Source organism: Schistocerca americana, chromosome 1, assembly GCF_021461395.2.
Source record: "Schistocerca americana isolate TAMUIC-IGC-003095 chromosome 1, iqSchAmer2.1, whole genome shotgun sequence".
Classification (NCBI taxonomy): Eukaryota; Metazoa; Arthropoda; class Insecta; order Orthoptera; family Acrididae; genus Schistocerca; species Schistocerca americana.
Window position 1 is genome coordinate 421,331,758 of NC_060119.1, and position 17,754 is coordinate 421,349,511.

General features: G+C 38.5%; 1 protein-coding gene across 1 annotated transcript in view; it reads left to right on the top strand.

Moving 5' to 3' along the window:
* LOC124602474 (methionine aminopeptidase 1) overlaps positions 1-17,754 on the top strand; it is a 114,710-nt gene that overhangs the window by 65,296 nt on the left and 31,660 nt on the right. Inside the window, exon 4 of the mRNA XM_047136323.1 lies at positions 10,019-10,194. Coding sequence (XP_046992279.1) covers positions 10,019-10,194 — 176 coding nt within the window. The remainder of the gene's footprint in view (positions 1-10,018; positions 10,195-17,754) is intronic.

Consider the following 17,754-nt stretch of genomic DNA (forward strand, 5'->3'; position numbering starts at 1 on the left):
ATATAAATATGGCTTTTGGAACAGACAAATGTAAGAAAAATAGCATAGTCAAGGGAAAACACACTACACAAGAAGATTACATATTGGATAACCACAGCAACTGCATAGAAGCGATTGAAAAAACAGATGCCTATAAATATCTAGGATACAGACAAAAAATAGGAATAGATAATACAAATATTAGAGAAGAACTAAAAGAAAAATATAGACAAAGACTAACAAAAATACTGAAAACAGAATTGACAGCAAGAAACAAGACAAAAGCTATAAATACTTATGCCATACCAATATTGACCTACTCATTTGGAGTAGTGAAGTGGAGTAACACAGACCTAGAAGCACTCCATACACTTACACGATCACAATGCCACAAATGTAGAATACATCACATACATTCAGCAACAGAAAGATTCACATTAAGCAGAAAGGAAGGAGGAAGGGGATTTATCGACATAAAAAACCTACATTACGGACAGGTAGACAATTTAAGAAAATTCTTTCTAGAACGAGCAGAAACTAGCAAAATACACAAAGCAATCACTCATATAAATACATCGGCTACACCACTGCAATTTCATAACCACTTCTACAACCCTTTAGATCACATAACATCAACAGATACAAAGAAAGAAAATTGGAAAAAGAAAACACTACATGGCAAGCACCTGTATCATCTAACACAGCCACACATCGATCAAGACGCATCCAACACATGGCTCAGAAAAGGCAATATATACAGTGAGATGGAAGGATTCATGATTGCAATACAGGATCAAACAATAAACACCAGATATTACAACAAGCATATTATTAAAGATCCCAATACCACAACAGATAAATGCAGACTTTGCAAACAACAAATAGAAACAGTAGATCACATCACAAGCGGATGTACAATACTAGCAAATACAGAATACCTCAGAAGACATGACAATGTAGCAAAAATAATACATCAACAGCTTGCCATACAACATAAACTAATAAAACAACACGTTCCCACATACAAGTATGCACCACAAAATGTACTGGAGAATGATGAATACAAATTATACTGGAACAGAACCATTATAACAGATAAAACACCACCACATAACAAACCTGACATCATACTCACCAATAAAAAGAAGAAATTAACACAATTAATCGAAATATCCATACCCAATACAAAAAAATATACAGAAGAAAACAGGAGAAAAAATTCAAAAGTACATTCTACTGGCTGAGGAAGTTAAAGACATGTGGCATCAGGATAAAGTTGACATCATACCGATTATACTATCAACTACAGGAGTCATACCACACAATATCTACCAGTACATCAACGCAATACAGCTACATCCAAACGTATATATACAACTACAGAAATCTGTAATTATTGATACATGTTCAATTACCCAAAAGTTCCTAAATGCAATATAACACATACCGTACAGTTAAAAGGAAGTCACGCTTGATCAAGGTCCGCGTCACTCCATTTTTAACCGGACTTAACGTCTGAGAAAGTGAAGGAGATAATAGTAATAGTAGTAGTAGTAGTAGTAAACCCCATGGAGGCCCGGGAAAAGAATAGGCCTCCGGTATGTTCTGCCAGTCGTAAAAGGCGACGAAAAGAACAAACCACCAATAGGGCTAACCCCCCTATTAGTGTGATTAGTTGGTTCAGGACAGAACTAAAGAAGCCTCGGACAAGCGCCGTCATGGTCGGGGACGGCGCTTGAACACTATGCCCGTCCACAATGGTAACGACACTGCTAGCCAACTGGAAAATGATTTAAATCCAAATAGAGGTGTTTTGCAGGATATGCTTCCTGCAACCACCCTAGAAGGAAAACAAAGACAGAGGATGAGATGGTCAGCTGAAGTTAATCGACACCTAATGTACTCTTACTACCAAGCAACAGACCTAGGAGCCAACACAACTGGATACAGATCACAAGTGTACACAACATTTATTACCAGATACCCAGAATTAAAATTTTAACAGAACGACGACTAGCTGATCAGATACGAGTAATAATCAAAAATAACAGGATACCCCAGTCAGAATTAGAAGACATCAAAAAACAAATACAACAAATACTGGAAGAAAATAATATGCAATCAGAAGAAGAAGAAGAAGAAGAAGAAGAAGAAGAAGAAGAAGAAGAAGAAAATACAGTAATGGACTCAAACATCCCAGAGCAAACAAACAAAGAACAACACACATCAAATAAACAATCAGAGGAAAACGAAATCTTAAGACAGCCACCAGAACAGGCACAAATAGAACACGAAGTGACACACATGTTAGATATAGAAGAAAAATTTCAGCTGACATATATAGAATACAAAGACACAAATACAGGCATTAGACCATTCTTGCATAGACCGCCAAATAACCCACAAGTCGAAACAACAATAAAAACTATCAACACAATCATACACAACAAAATAAAAGATATACAATTATGGGAGAGTTACAACTACTGGTTTATATAGGAGCACTCACTACACTAAATATACACACTAGGCAGAGATCAGAACCAACCAACACGCAGAAGAAACCCACAAAACCAGCATGGCAACACAGGCTGCAGATCAGAATAGAAAAACTGAGAAAAGACATCGGACAGCTAACACAATTTATAAGAAACGAAATGTCAGAAAAAAACGAAAAAGGTTAGGTAAAATCTCACAACAAGAAGCGATAGAGCAATTAGATGAAACAAAGCAGAAATTACAAGCATTGGCCAAACGACTTGGAAGATACCATAAAAGTGAAAATAGAAGGAAACAAAACCAAAGATTCAACACAAACCAAAAGAAATTTTACCAGACAATAGATAACACACACATTAAAATAGACAATTCACCAAATTTAACAGACATGGAACACTTCTGGAGCAACATATGGTCAAACCCGGTACAACATAACGAACATGCACGATGGATACAAGCAGAAACACACACATAAAAGATGATACCACAAATGCCTGAAGTGATAATTTTGCAACATGAAGTCACCCAAGCAATTAATTCTACTCACAATTGGAAAGCCCCTGGAAAAGATAAAATAGCAAACTTCTGGGTAAAGAAGTTCACCTCAACACATTCACATCTAACTAAATTATTTAACAGTTACATTGCAGACCCATACACATTCCCTGATACACTTACGCATGGAATAACTTATCTGAAACCTAAAGATCAAGCAGACACAGCAAACCCAGCTAAATATCGCCCCATAACATGCCTACCAACAATACACAATATATTAACTACAGTCATTACACAGAAATTAGTGACACATACAACACAGAACAAAATTATAAATGAAGAACAAAATGGCTGTTGCAAATGAGCATGAGGATGTAAAGAGCAACTGATAAAAGATGCAGAGGTGACATATCTAGCTAAAACTAAACAAAGGTCGCTACACTACGCATACATTGATTACCGAAAAGCTTTCCATAGTGTACCCCACTCATGGTTACTACAAACATTGGAAATATACCAAGTAGTTCCTAAATTGATACAGTTCCTAAACATAGTAATGAAAAATTGGAAAACCACACTTAATATCCAATCAAATTCAAATAATATCACATCACAGCCAATACAGATTAAGCGTGGAATATACCAAGGAGACTCATTAAGTCCTTTCTGGTTCTGCCTTGCCCTGAACCCACTATCCAACTTGCTACATAGTACAAATTATGGATATAATATTACTGGAACATACCCACACAAAATCACACATTTGCTATACATGGATGATCTAAAACTGCTGGCAGCAACCAATCAACAACTCAACCAATTACTAAAGATAACAGAATGATATAAATATGGCTTTTGGAACAGACAAATGTAAGAAAAATAGCATAGTCAAGGGAAAACACACTAAACAAGAAGATTACATATTGGATAACCACAACGACTGCATAGAAGCGATGGAAAAAATAGATGCCTATAAATATCTAGGATACAGACAAAAAATAGGAATAGATAATACAAATATTAGAGAAGAACTAAAAGAAAAATATAGACAAAGACTAACAAAAATACTGAAAACAGAATGGACACCAAGAAACAAGACAAAAGCTATAAATACTTACGTTCTACCAATATTGACCTACTCATTTGTAGTAGTGAAATGGAGTAACACAGACCTAGAAGCACTCAATACACTTACACGTTCACAATGCCACAAATATAGAATACATCACATACATTCAGCAACAGAAAGATTCATGATTGCAATACAGGATCAAACAATAAACACCAGATATTACAGCAAGCATATTATTAAAGATCCCAATACCACAACAGATAAATGCAGAATTGCAAACAACAAATAGAAACAGTAGATCACATCACAAGCGGATGTACAATACTAGCAAATACAGAATACCCCAGAAGACATGACAATGTAGCAAAAATAATGCATCAACAGCTTGCCTTACAACATAAACTTATAAAACAACACGTTCCCACATACAAGTATGCACCACAAAATGTACTGGAGAATGATGAATACAAATTATACTGGGACAGAACCACTATAACAGATAAAACAACACCACATAACAAACCTGACATCATACTCACCAATAAAAAGAAGAAATTAACACGACTAATCGAAATATCCATACCCAATACAACAAATATACAGAAGAAAACAGGAGAAAAAATTGAAAAATACATCCAACTGGCTGAGGAAGTCAAGGACATGTGGCATCAGGATAAAGTTGACATTATACCAATTATACTATCAACTACAGGAGTCATACCACACGGTATCCACCAGTACATCAACGCAATACAGCTACATCCAAACGTATACATACAACTACAGAAATCTGTAATTATTGATACATGTTCAATTACCCGAAAGTTCCTAAATGCAATGTAACATATACTGTACAGTTAAAAGGAAGTCGCGCTTGATCAAGGTCCGTGTCACTTTCCATTTTTGACCAGACGTGGCGTCTGAGAGGGTAGAGAAATAATAATAATAATAATAATAATAATAACAACAGACATAACATCTGAGAAAGGAAAGAAATAATAATAATAATAATAATAATAATAATATGACTGTATCTTCACTGCATTCCCCCCCCCCCCTCCCCCCCCCCCCCCCTCCCTCCCTCGTTTGTACCCGTAACCTCTTATGTGGTCACGCAGAATTTCACCAGGGAGATGAATTATGAGGTCTATGCTTCTAGTTATTACATTGCGACTACGACAGCTTTTCATCCATTTTGTAATCTTATCCTTACCAATACAAAAATCATGCTTGCTTCATTATCTGCTGCACTTACTTGCGGTTCCAGTTCCAGGTTGTCTTCATCCACGGTTTCTGTGTCACAGTGATGAGAGAGAACTTCACAACTGTCTGTGTCCTCCTCGTCCTCTTCTCCTTCCAGAAGCTTCCACACTCTTTCGTAATTATCCATAGCTGTTTTAACTGCACAGAGCGACAAAATAAAAGTAGCTGCTACAGAACACAACTGTGCGCTTTCTCGCAGCACTGCAACATACAGAGTCGCGCCGGGTGCCGACAACACCCCAAGGCACATTGTTGCCTGTTTTCTTGGAACTTGGCGCTTCCATTGTAGATTCTATTGTTACTCAAAGCTTTCATATTATGTCCTAGAAAGGTACCAAAGAACAAGATGTTATACTCATATCTGTTATGTAATAATCCATCAATAAGGATGACTGGGGTGTTCTGAACACCCCATATGACCGCTTAAGGGTTTAAAAGTGGCACAATGTTGTCATCCTCTTCAAATTCTTACAGTTTTCATCGAACTTTGAAATACTTCATTTTGTTTATATTATTTCAAAGGGGTAATCCTTGCAACAATAGTAACTTGTAAGTCTTCATGTAATCATTGCTGAATAACACACAGTGTTTAGAAAATTAGTCCATACTAATTAAAGGTAGGATCCGTTAGAGTTGAAAGCACATACTTCCCTTATCCATTTACTGTCTAATTTTATGCCCGTTAAGAGCCTTTATGTAAGCACCCTACTTCAGCAGTTTTTATGTTTCACTTACAAAATTATAAGGCGGCAGTTTTGTTGGAATATTGATGGAATTCGTGTTGTACTTGAACAGTGGTGACATAATGTAGATACTTTGCTGGAATTTGGTTTTTATATGTTCCTTATAATCATACTGCAATTTGTGGTCAGTAACAGTTGTACGGGGAGAAATATCCTGGGATACATAATTTATTCTGCTTGTTCTCTCCTCTCTTACATTCACACTAAATTCATACAGGCTGTATGCTTTACAATCTTACATAATATCCAGTAACCTGTGAATTCATTATTACCTATTTACACCGTACTTTATCACGTCTCAATTTTTTATTCTGTTCAATTGCATTACATAATAGTAAGTAAATCCATTTACTATTGTATTAATTGTATTAAAAACATAACACAAGTGTTGACTTAATGACTTACCTTTTTGGTATTTCTTGTAATGCTGTGTGTTGTTAATAGTTTCAGTTTTGAGTGTTTGGTTCTCTGCACACTAGTGTCCTTTGTGGGCACTAGGTAATTATTTGATGAAGGCTCATAACCTGTTAACCAGTTTGTAATAAAGAAATATTAGTGGAACAAAACAGTTTTTATGCTTTTCACTCTTTAAAAAAAAAGTTGTCTTTGAACTGAATATTCACAGGAATGGGCTAATTTAGGAAATGAATGATAGTGTGAGTCCATTGGATGAATATCTGTGAATGGTTGCTTTCAGTTCGTGAAACACCTGGTAAACTTCATTTACACCAGAATGAATGGAAGTGGGCAGAAGTGAATGAGCAATTGATGACTTTCATCAGTGTTCACTGCCGTTTGTCTACCTGTTAACAAATGGTACACTGGAGGCAATGGAAGAAAACACAAGAGAATAAGCATACTGTGCCAACCCTACATTCACTGTGTTATTGTTTTTTTGACAGTAATAATCATCACAAAAGTTTCACTTGATGCCACAATAGTTAAGTGTGATGCAGAATTCTGGTATTCAGGTAGGTTTATTTTGCACAGCGAGTGCACTGTACACGGTTATTATAAATGATTGAATTGATTTCTCAGATTCACTGTAGCTGTATGACATATTGTCACAGGGCTGTGCACTCGGATAGAAAAACTCTATTTATTTATTTACATACATACAGTAAGTGCTCCATATGTAACCCGCCCTCCTCCCTCCTGCCGATCCAGAAGATATCAAGTCAATAATAAAAGTTCTCCCTGCCCAGCATGACCCTATCAATCTGTTCAAAAGCACTGTTGATGTGACGTCACAGTTTTGATAGGGTTGTTGGTAGAAGCAGCATAAAAACTGAAACTTCAACATACCTCCATACAAAGTTACAGGGGGTTAAGTAAGAGGGGGAGGGGTGGGGCTGGGGCGCGGTGGGACATGGAGATCGTGATATGAACTGCTGATCATCAGCCCCACCACGACTGATCCATCGGTTTCTCAATTTCCTGTTTAAGAATTCACGAACATCATTGTAGTGAAGCACCACCCTGTTGAAGATGAAATCCACACTGTAGGTCCCCGGTTGTGGCCTGAGCCAATTTTCTAGTATGTCCAGATATGTGTGTCCCATAACTGTGTTACCATAGAAGAGAGACCATAAACTTTATACCGTGAGACTGCACAGAACCTTGCAGAGGCATTGTCAAGCTATGAACTGTGCATACAACCGCAGAGTGGAATTGGCAGTCGGTGAATTTTTGTTGAATTTCATTCAGAAGTGTTGTTGCACTGTTGCAGCAGACTGATGTGAATGCGTTTCAAGCAACATAAGCTTTCTTGGCGCCTGTTGCCATCTTGCCTTACTGCTCAGTGGTGCGCTCTCAAGGCAGAAATCTGAAGTGTGGATGCAACAATAAGACTTTTTGAGTTCTTCTGAATGAGTGTTGAGTTTTGTGAAATAAGTCAATTAATGAAGCTACAGTGAATGTATGTAATTGCTTCAGTCATTCATAATAAACTCGCATTTGACATAAGCAAAACAGAGTAGGGGAAGAAGAACGTATGTAGCTATCTGAATTTTTACGTGAGTGATGGGTGTAGAGTCACTGAATTGTAGCTCCAGCCCTTCTTAACATTATTCGAAAATCTTGCATGTATGTCAGTTGACACTTTTTGCAGGCTTACAATCAAGGGGTAAATTATAAAGCAGGGCACTAATCACTGATGAGCAACATAACCTTAAGAAAGGCTAGCATTTAAACTCTGGTTCTTACTGTCTGGAGACAGTTACATTAGTAACTGTTTCGCATTTCAGTAGCTGCTATACCTCAGCTAGTTCCTGATGGCTGTAGTGACATTTGTGAAGCAGTAAAGTATGTTACTGAAGTACATATAAGAATTGAATGCCAATAAAGCCAGATTAACGTACTGTGAAATATACGTACAAACTCACAATTGCTATATAATAATATGTCATGTATAATTTATTGGAGGTAGATAGTGTGATTGCAGGAAATTTTTATTTATTTCTTTGCTTATTTCATCAAAAACTCCTAAAAAAGCAGTGATATGTGGTGTTGTTATAGTTACCTTAAATGTAAGCTATGAGAACGATCAGGTCTTTATTTATATTTTTAATTTTATGTTATCAAAATGTAACAAGATTAATGTTTACATATTCATAATTGTTTGCTGTCAAGGAAATTTACTGTGCTGTTCCATTTCAATAAAAATGGAATACAAATGCTTGGCTCTTCACGCAATAGTAGCCTAATGGAATCTGCTAATGAATTTACTATCTATCTGATGCTCCCAGTTGTACATAATGCATCAGGAATTTCTACCAAGCATTTTTCCTTTTATTTGGACTTTCGTACTGTGGATCTGTTGGAGCCCACCAGCACCTGTGATCTCTCTCTTTAATCTGCAACATTATGTTCTTCATATCACTCCATTTCTCATGCAACTCACATTAAAGAACAAAATTGGTTTTTGCACAAAGCTAACAAATGCTCTCTGTGCTGCAAGCACCAAACAAAGAACATGCAAACTTCATTTACTGACTTACAGAAAGACCAATGGCCAGCATAACGCAAGTTAGCACTGCAAACGTGATCTGAACATGACCAAATGTTTTTTGCTCACATATGTTTACTGTTTATACTAGAGAGAATGCTCAGTTGCTTTTGTTCATTCTGGTGCAACCAGAGCTTTAGAGTGCAGCACATGTTAACTGAAAGACATTGAACTTATTTCTGTGGTTTCTCAAGTGCCCTGCTGAACTGGCTGGAGAAGAAAACTGTAGTGTTATGTTTGCCCTCTTCATGTTCGTACTTTGGCATAGAGGAGATGGTGGGCAAGGATCAGTCAGAAATTGAGCAGCTAGATACAGGAACAGTAAACAGAAAGCTTTTTAAGTGACAAGTTGATTGTGTCCTCCTCCTCCTCCTTTAACTCACGTACCATATAATTAAAATTAAAAGTAAGTCCCTTTCCCAAAACAAACAACTTGTTTGTAGGTGCACTGTTCTCTACATTGGCAGCTGGGTCAACCCATGTTCAGTACTTGTTTCATACTAATTACAGGAAATACCGTTTTTATCTCAGTGCAAATTACATTCTAAAACAGAAGGGCAGCCCTCTTGTTGGTTGGGACTCTAGCATTTTAAATATCAGTGACAACTATGTGGCAGTTTCTAAAAATTGAGAGGCATATGCATTATTCCGTAAGATGATCAGATTTACAAAATATATTTAAATCTTATATGTTGCATTACTAATGAGTGACCAGACCATAAATATGCCTGTTTCCTCCAGCTAGCTGTTTCAGCTATTTATATAACTTTATATTGCATTTCTGTTAAATGTTCCCCCTCCCCCTGTTGTCTGTCTGAAGAAAAACTTTGTTACCTTTGCATTTTGTTTATCACAAAATTTTCCCAAATGTTATAAAGCTGAGGTTTAGAAACTTGTGTATGCTATTCAGTGGAAAGGAAAATGCAATTAGAAAGTGAAAATGTGCAATTTTTTCAGGTCGTCTGAGGCCTTATCCCCAAGGTCCAAAGCGCATTGTGCCACCTCATATACCACGACCTGATTACGCAGATCATCCTGAAGGAGTCCCACTGTCTGAACAAGCTGTTCGCAGTAGTGCACAGATACGCTGTCTGACAGATGATGAAGTAGAAGGAATGCGCCTAGCATGTAAAGTAAGAATCTATTATGAAGTAAATTACTTGTGCCCTTATTTTAAATCCATTGTATGTTTTTTATTGTTTATTATTGTTTGTTTTTGCTATTCAAAAAGAAGGAACAGATTTCAAACGTTTGTATCTTCCAAATCACAAAAGGTAGCACCATAATTCCAAAGTTCCTGGACAAAAAAAACTTTGAAATTGGAACAGTCCAGGTAGATGTTACAATCACGGCTGAATTAGCGCTGATGCTTCCTTCGTCTTGGAGAAGACCGTGACCGGACTATTCTTTGTAGACATGCTTCAAAACTAGTTATTTCCTCAACTTGGAAGATGATTCAGAGGACTTCATCCTCATGCAAGATGGTGCCCCACTTAATTTCTCTAAGCACGCCCGATGTTACCTGTGTGACAACATTGCAGTATGTTCGATTGAAAGAAGAGGAGCAGAAGGTGAACTTCCTCGCTGGTGGCCTCCCAGTTCTCCAGACCTCACAATGACTTATATCTGTGGGGTTACGTAAAAGACGTGTTTTTATCCCCTCCTATGCCTGACAGTCTTCAAAGTATGCGACATCGCGTTGTTGAAGCTATGAATTCGATAATGAGAGACCAGTTGCTTCATGTATAGCAGGAAATGGAGCCACCGTTTTGATACTTGCCATGTAACACTGGTGATCACATTCTCTTTCCAGGAATGTTGGGATTGTGTTACTATCTTTTGCAGTTTGGAAGCAATAAATGTTTGACATCTGTTCCTTCTTTTTGAATAGCTCTGTACTTATAACAGGTAGCAATGACAATATTATGAAAAGGATAATTGCTACTCACCATATAGTGGAGATGGTGATTCGCAGACAGGCACAATGAAAAGGCAGTCAGATAAAGCTTTTGACCCCCCCCACACACACACACACACACACACACACACACACACACACACACACACGGCCACAGTCTCTGGCTGCCAAGGCTATGATGACTAGCAACTATCCTTTCCACAATATTGTCATTATTCCATCCTGGATTTTCCACTGTTTGTAATAGCTAGCAGTTACACAAATTATAGAAAATTATAGAACAGAGAAGAAATATAACATTTAGAGCAAGTTTTTTATTTCTTCTAATGAACTTTCAGCTTGTGAATCATCTAAGTTGTGATGCATATGCTCTGGAACATTTGTACTCCTGAGTTTAACAAAATAAAACATTTGTGAATTTCAAACCGGTTGCACATTGATGATAGATACACTGACCTACGCGACACCTACTGGGGGTGCCTCAATCAGAATGAAATGTTGCTAAATCGTAAAATTACATTGCTAAACAGCGATAGTCAGAATTTGGAGCAGCTATGCTCAAGTCAAAAGTGAAATAAAATGTTCTAGCTTTTGCCACGTGTGACCACCTGGGAACTTCATCAGACTGATTTAGTGTGAAGGAATGAAACACTGAAAGACACACATTTATTGTGTTGTTGGAGTGCACATGGGTCATGGATCATTTTCTATCTCCCTCCCCCCCCCCCCCCCCCCCTCTTTCTTTCCGAACCATGTATTCATTTAATTATTTATGCGTGTTATTACTGTCTCAAATCACTAAGTCCAAACAAGAGGCATGTAAATACACCTGCTTTACACCATAAGCTGCATGTAAAAATACGTAACTGCCAGACCAGTATTGAGGCATGCAAGTGTAGCCTGCCCTCAGTGAACTATATTGTGTACATTATATAAAGTGGTTTTGTGTGCATGTGCTTGTGTGAAAACTTCGATGTTAAAATCACAAAATTGGTGTGGGTCTCCGTGGTACACAAACTGTACAGAAACCAGCCTGCAGTTAAGATTCAGAGGATTTGAAAGGAAAGCAGTAGTTAAAGGAAAGAGTGAGAGGCAGAGTTGTTCCCATCAAAAAGAAACCTGAATTTTAGTTAGTTTTATCTGGAGATATTTGTGTGTGGTTCAGTCTTGTATGGAAGTCAAACATGGATGATAAAAAATTCAGACAAAAGGTATATTTTGTGCCACTACAGAAGAATACCGAAGATTAGATATGTAGGCCAAATAACTAATGAGGTGGTAAAGTAAAGCTGTGATCCATCAGAAGATAGTTTTGAACACCACTGTGCTTTGCTAGGTACTGTCCTGTTGGAGGTGGTATGCCATTGCCTTTCACTGATCTTTGAGCTGACTTATGTAGCCAGTTATAGGAGGACCACAGTTAAATGTGAATTGGATTAGGGAGAAAAGAAATTTGTGGCACAGTTTGATTGTAAGAGGAGGCCAGTTCATAAATCACATCCTAAGACCTCAAGAAATTATCAGTTTGATAATGGAAAAATGCCCCCCCCCCCCCCCCCCCTCCTCCGCATGAACCATACACCTTGCTGTTGGTGGGGAGGCTTGCATGCCTCAGCGATACAGATAGCCGTGCCATAGGTGCAACCACAACAGAGGGGTTTCTGTTGAGAGGCCAGACAAACGTGTGGTTCCTGAAGAGGGGCAGCAGCCTTTTCAGTAGTTGCAGGAGCAACAGTCTGGATGATTGACTGATCTGGCCTTGTAATACTAACCAAAACGGCCATGCTGTGCTGGTACTGCGAACGGCTGAAAGCAAGGGGAAACTACAGCCGTAATTTTTCCCGAGGGCATGCAGCTTTACTGTAAGGTTAAATGATGATGGCGTCCTGTTGGGTAAAATATTCCGGAGGTAAAATAGTCCCCCATTCGGATCTCCAGGCGGGGACTACTCAAGAGGACGTCGTTATCAGGAGAAAGAAAACTGGCGTTCTATGGAACGGAGCGTGGAATGTCAGATCCTTTAATAGGGCAGGTAGATTAGAAAATTTAAAAAGGGAAATGGATAGGTTAAAGTTAGATATAGTGGGAATTAGTGAAGTTTAGTGGCGAGAGGAACCTGACTTTTGGTCAGGTTGAATACAGGGTTGTAAATACAAAATCAAATAGAGGTAATACGGGAGTAGGTTTAATAATGAATAAAAAAATAGGAGTGCGGGTAAGCTACTACAAACAGTGCAGTGAACACCTTATTGTGGCCAAGATAGACATGAAGCCCAGACCTACTACAGTAGTACATATGCCAACTAGCTCTGCAGATGATTAAGAAATTGAAGAAATGTATGATGATGAGATAAAAGAAATTATTCAGATAGTGAAGGGAGATGAAAATTTAATAGCCATGGGTGACTTGAATTCGATAATAGGAAAACGAAGAGAAGGAAACGTAGTAGGTGAATATGGATTGGGGGTAAGAAATGAACGAGGAAGCCGCCTGGTAGAATTTTGCACAGAGCATAACTTAATCATAGCTAACACTTGGTTCAAGACTCATAAAAGAAGGTTGTATACACGGAAGAAGCCTGGAGATACTGACAGGTTTCAAATAGATTATATAATGGTAAGACAGAGATTTAGGAACCAGGTTTTAAATTGTAAGACATTTCCAGGGGCAGATGTGGACTCTGACCACAATCTATTGGTTATGAACTGCAGATTAAAACTAAAGAAACTGCAAAAAGTTGGGAATTTAAGGAGATGGGACCTGGATAAACTGACTAAACCAGAGGTTCTACAGTGTTTCAGGGAGAGCATAAGGGAACAATTGACAAGAATCGAGGAAAGAAATACTGTAGAAGAAGAATGGGTAGCTTTGAGGGATGAAGTAGTGAAGGCAGCAGAGGATCAAGTAAGTAAAAAGACGAGGCCTAGTAGAAATCCTTGGGTGACAGAAGAAATATTGAATTTAATTGATGAAAGGAGAAAATATAAAAATGTAGTAAATGAAGTAGGCAAAAAGGAATACAAACATCTCAAAAATGAGATCGACAGGAAGTGCAAAATGGCTAAGCAGGGATGGCTAGAGGACAAAAGTAAGGATGTAGATGCTTATCTCACTAGCAGTAAGATAGATACTGCCTACAGGAAAATTAGAGAGACCTTTGGAGAAAAGAGAACCACTTGCTTGAATATCAAGAACTCGGATGGAAACCCAGTTCTAAGCAAAGAAGGGAAAGCAGAAAGGTGGAAGGAGTATATAGAGGGTCTATACAAGGGCGATGTACTTGAGGACAATATTATGGAAATGGAAGAGGATGTAGATGAAGATGAAATGGGAGATATGATACTGCGTGAAGAGTTTGACAGAGCACTGAAAGACCTAAGTCGATACAAGGCTCCGGGAGTGGACAGCATTCCATTAGAACTACTGATAGCCTTGGGAGAGCTAGTCCTGACAAAACTCTACCATGTGGTGAGCAAAATGTATAAGACAGGCAAAATACCCTCAGTCTTAAAGAAGAATATAATTATTCCAATCCCAAAGAAAGCAGGTGTTGACAGATGTGAGAATTACCGAACTATCAGTTTAATAAGTCTCGGCTGCAAAATACTAACATGAATTCTTTACAGACGAATGGAAAAACTGGTAGAAGCGACCTCAGGGAAGATCAGTTTGGATTCTGTAGAAATGTTGGAACACGTGAGGCAATACTGACCCTACGACTTATCTTAGAAAATAGATTAAGGAAAGGCAAACCTACGTTTCTAGCATTTGTAGACTTAGAGATAGCATTTGACAATGTTGACTGGAATATTCTCTTTCAAATCCTTAAGGTGGCTGGGGTAAAATACAGGGAGCGAAAGGCTATCTACAATTTGTACAGAAACCAGATGGCAGTTATAAGGGTCGAGGGGCAGAAAAGGGAAACAATGGTTGGGAATGGAGTTAGACAGGGTTGTAGGCTATCCCAGATGAATCTGTATATTGAGCAAGCAGGAAAGGAAACAAAAGAAAAATTCAGAGTAGGTATTAAAATCCACGGAGAAGAAATAAAAACTTCGAGGTTCGCTGATGACATTGTAATTCTGTCAGAGACAGCAAAGGACTTGGAACAGCAGTTGAACGGAATGGACAGTGTCTTGAAAGGAGGATATAAGATGAACATCAACAAAAGCAAAATGAGGATAATGGAATGTAGTCAAGTTAATTAGATTAGGGAATGAGACACTTGAAGTAGTAAAGGAGTTTTGCTATTTGGGCAGCAAAATAACTGATGATGGTCGAAGTAGAGAGGATATAAAATGTAGACTGGCAATGGCAAGGAAAGCGTTTCTGAAGAAGAGAAATTTGTTAACATTGAGTATAGATTTGTGTCAGGAAGTCGTTTCTGAGAGTATTTATATGGAGAGTAGCCATGTATGGAAGTGAAGATTAGATGGGTAGATCACATAACTAATGAGGAGGTATTGAACAGAATTGGGGAGAAGAGTAGTTTGTGGCACAACTTGACTAGAAGGAGGAATCGGTTGGTAGGACATGTTCTGAGGCATCAAGGGATCACCAATTTAGTGTTGGAGGGCAGCGTGGAGGGAAAAAATCGTAGAGGGAGACAAAGAGATGAATACACTAAGCAGATTCAAAAGGATGTAGGTTGCAGTAGGTACTGGGAGATGAAGAAGCTTGCACAGTATAGAGTAGCATGGAGAGCTGCATCAAACCAGTCTTTGGACTGAAGGCAGTAGCAGCAATAGCAAAAGTAGCAACAGCAACAACATTACTGTCTCCTTGCTACAACTGAGAAATATTTGTTATACCTCTTTTTTTTAATTGTGTCCTGTAGTACTTCTTTGGTAAGGATACTCTCTGTGGCCATGTACATTTTTTTCATGTGTAAGAACAGGTCTTCTATGAAAGACCATGAGAATATAATGCATTAGAAAGCACAGTTGTATTGTAACAATCTTTATTTTGGTGCTAATATTCTATCCTTTTTGTACACTCCTCGGAAATATCAGCAGGATCTGTCAACAGATGACATAACAGCAGTGTTGAGTGAAAATTACAGACAAAATGTGCGGGAGTGATGGTAGAATTGCTAAAGATGAAACGTAGGTTAATGATAAACTGAATAATTTGAGCATGGCAAAGTGAGTACCAGGGCATGTAGGTGTACCATTTGTTACTACAGAATAAAAAGGCAAGGACAACAGTTACCACCAACTTGCTGCAGCTCTTTAAATGGAAGGAGAGCATTTCATAGCAAACATAGGCATGAGGGTTGAATGTCAGTTGAAAAGGGGTTTACTTAAGTGCAAGTGTCTCCGGCAAGGATGAAACACATTTGCACCCTGTAATGAGAAATAATTTGCTGGCCCCCACACTAGGATGCTATTTAGCTTTGTGATTGCTTTACCGCACTACCTAGGTTGAGAAGATATATAAACTGCACTTGAGTTCAACATTTGTGATCAATATCAAAGAAAAGGATTAGGTATGTCAGTTGCTAAAATGAAATTTGAATGTATTATTACTTTTTTCACAAAACTTTTCCTGAAACAGTTACTGTCTTAAAATTGCACACTAAGATATTTTGGCCATTATGTTAATGATTGTCAGGGTCATTTTTCAGGGTTAGTTATTGCTTTAAGACCAAAGGAATGTTGGCAGGCAGATTTGTACTGGAGTACTTTAGTAATAATTATTATCAGGGGGTGCATGGCAATATGTTGACACTGTGAGGCTCGGGTGCATGCATGATGGCAGCAGCCATATTGGCAGTGACAGAGTTGAACTAGGCAAGGTTTCTAATGATAGTAACTTGATTGCCATCCCTAGTGGTCAGAACCAGTCTTGAGTGACCTTGCAGCAGACATGCCTCTCATCAGGCATTACAGGCATAGCAGTAAGGTGTTGTATAGTAGTATCTCAGACTACTGTCACCATCACCATTCTACAGACTTCACTCTGGGCATTTTCTTACATTTGATTGGTCAGCTGGGTTGCTTTATCTCCCCTGTCAAACGTTTTTGTTTGCTTGCTTGCTTGTTTTGTGAATGTCATTTTTTTTACAGTACTAAGTTTCTTGGTGCCTTCAGGGGCTCAGCATCCATTTGCTGGGAATGGGCTTGGTGACCCCGGGCTAAGTGCCATCAGTCGTCTTGTCACTGTTAGTTCTGGGCATGCTTCACTGATAACTATGTGGTATGGCAGTGGAAAGTTGTGTGCCTCAGGGAACAGGGATCTTTGCTTGACTGCCCAGATCACGAGGAAGGAATAAACCTCTCTAAAAAGTGTTCCGTGTGCTGATGGAATGCATGGCTGTTGGGGTGGAACAGTTGTTCACGGTCAACCTCGGGGAAACCTGCCTGAACTCAGTTGTAGAAGGCTTACTCAGGCATATGGGGCTCTGTCTGAGTGGACCCTTATTTCCCTAGCTGCACATGGGACCGAAATGGATCCTCCGAAATTTTCTTTTCCTCCTCGCAGCGGAAAGGGTGGGTCGCTGGAAGGTACTGACAACCAGTCGAATAAGAGGGCTCTAGTAACCAGTCCTCTTGATTCAGTCAGTGGTAGCAGAATGCATACTGTTTCACAGAATGTGTTTCATATAGTTAAAAGAAAAGAGCATAGTTTCGTGTAAGTTTCTCCATTTTACATACAGAAAGGCTTAGAAAGCGTTGCTGGCACCTTAAAATCTCTGTAAGTGCCTGTGCAGTGGGATTCTTAGTTGAAACGTCTAGCTCCCAACAATCAAGAACCTTCAGAAAGCTCACTGCC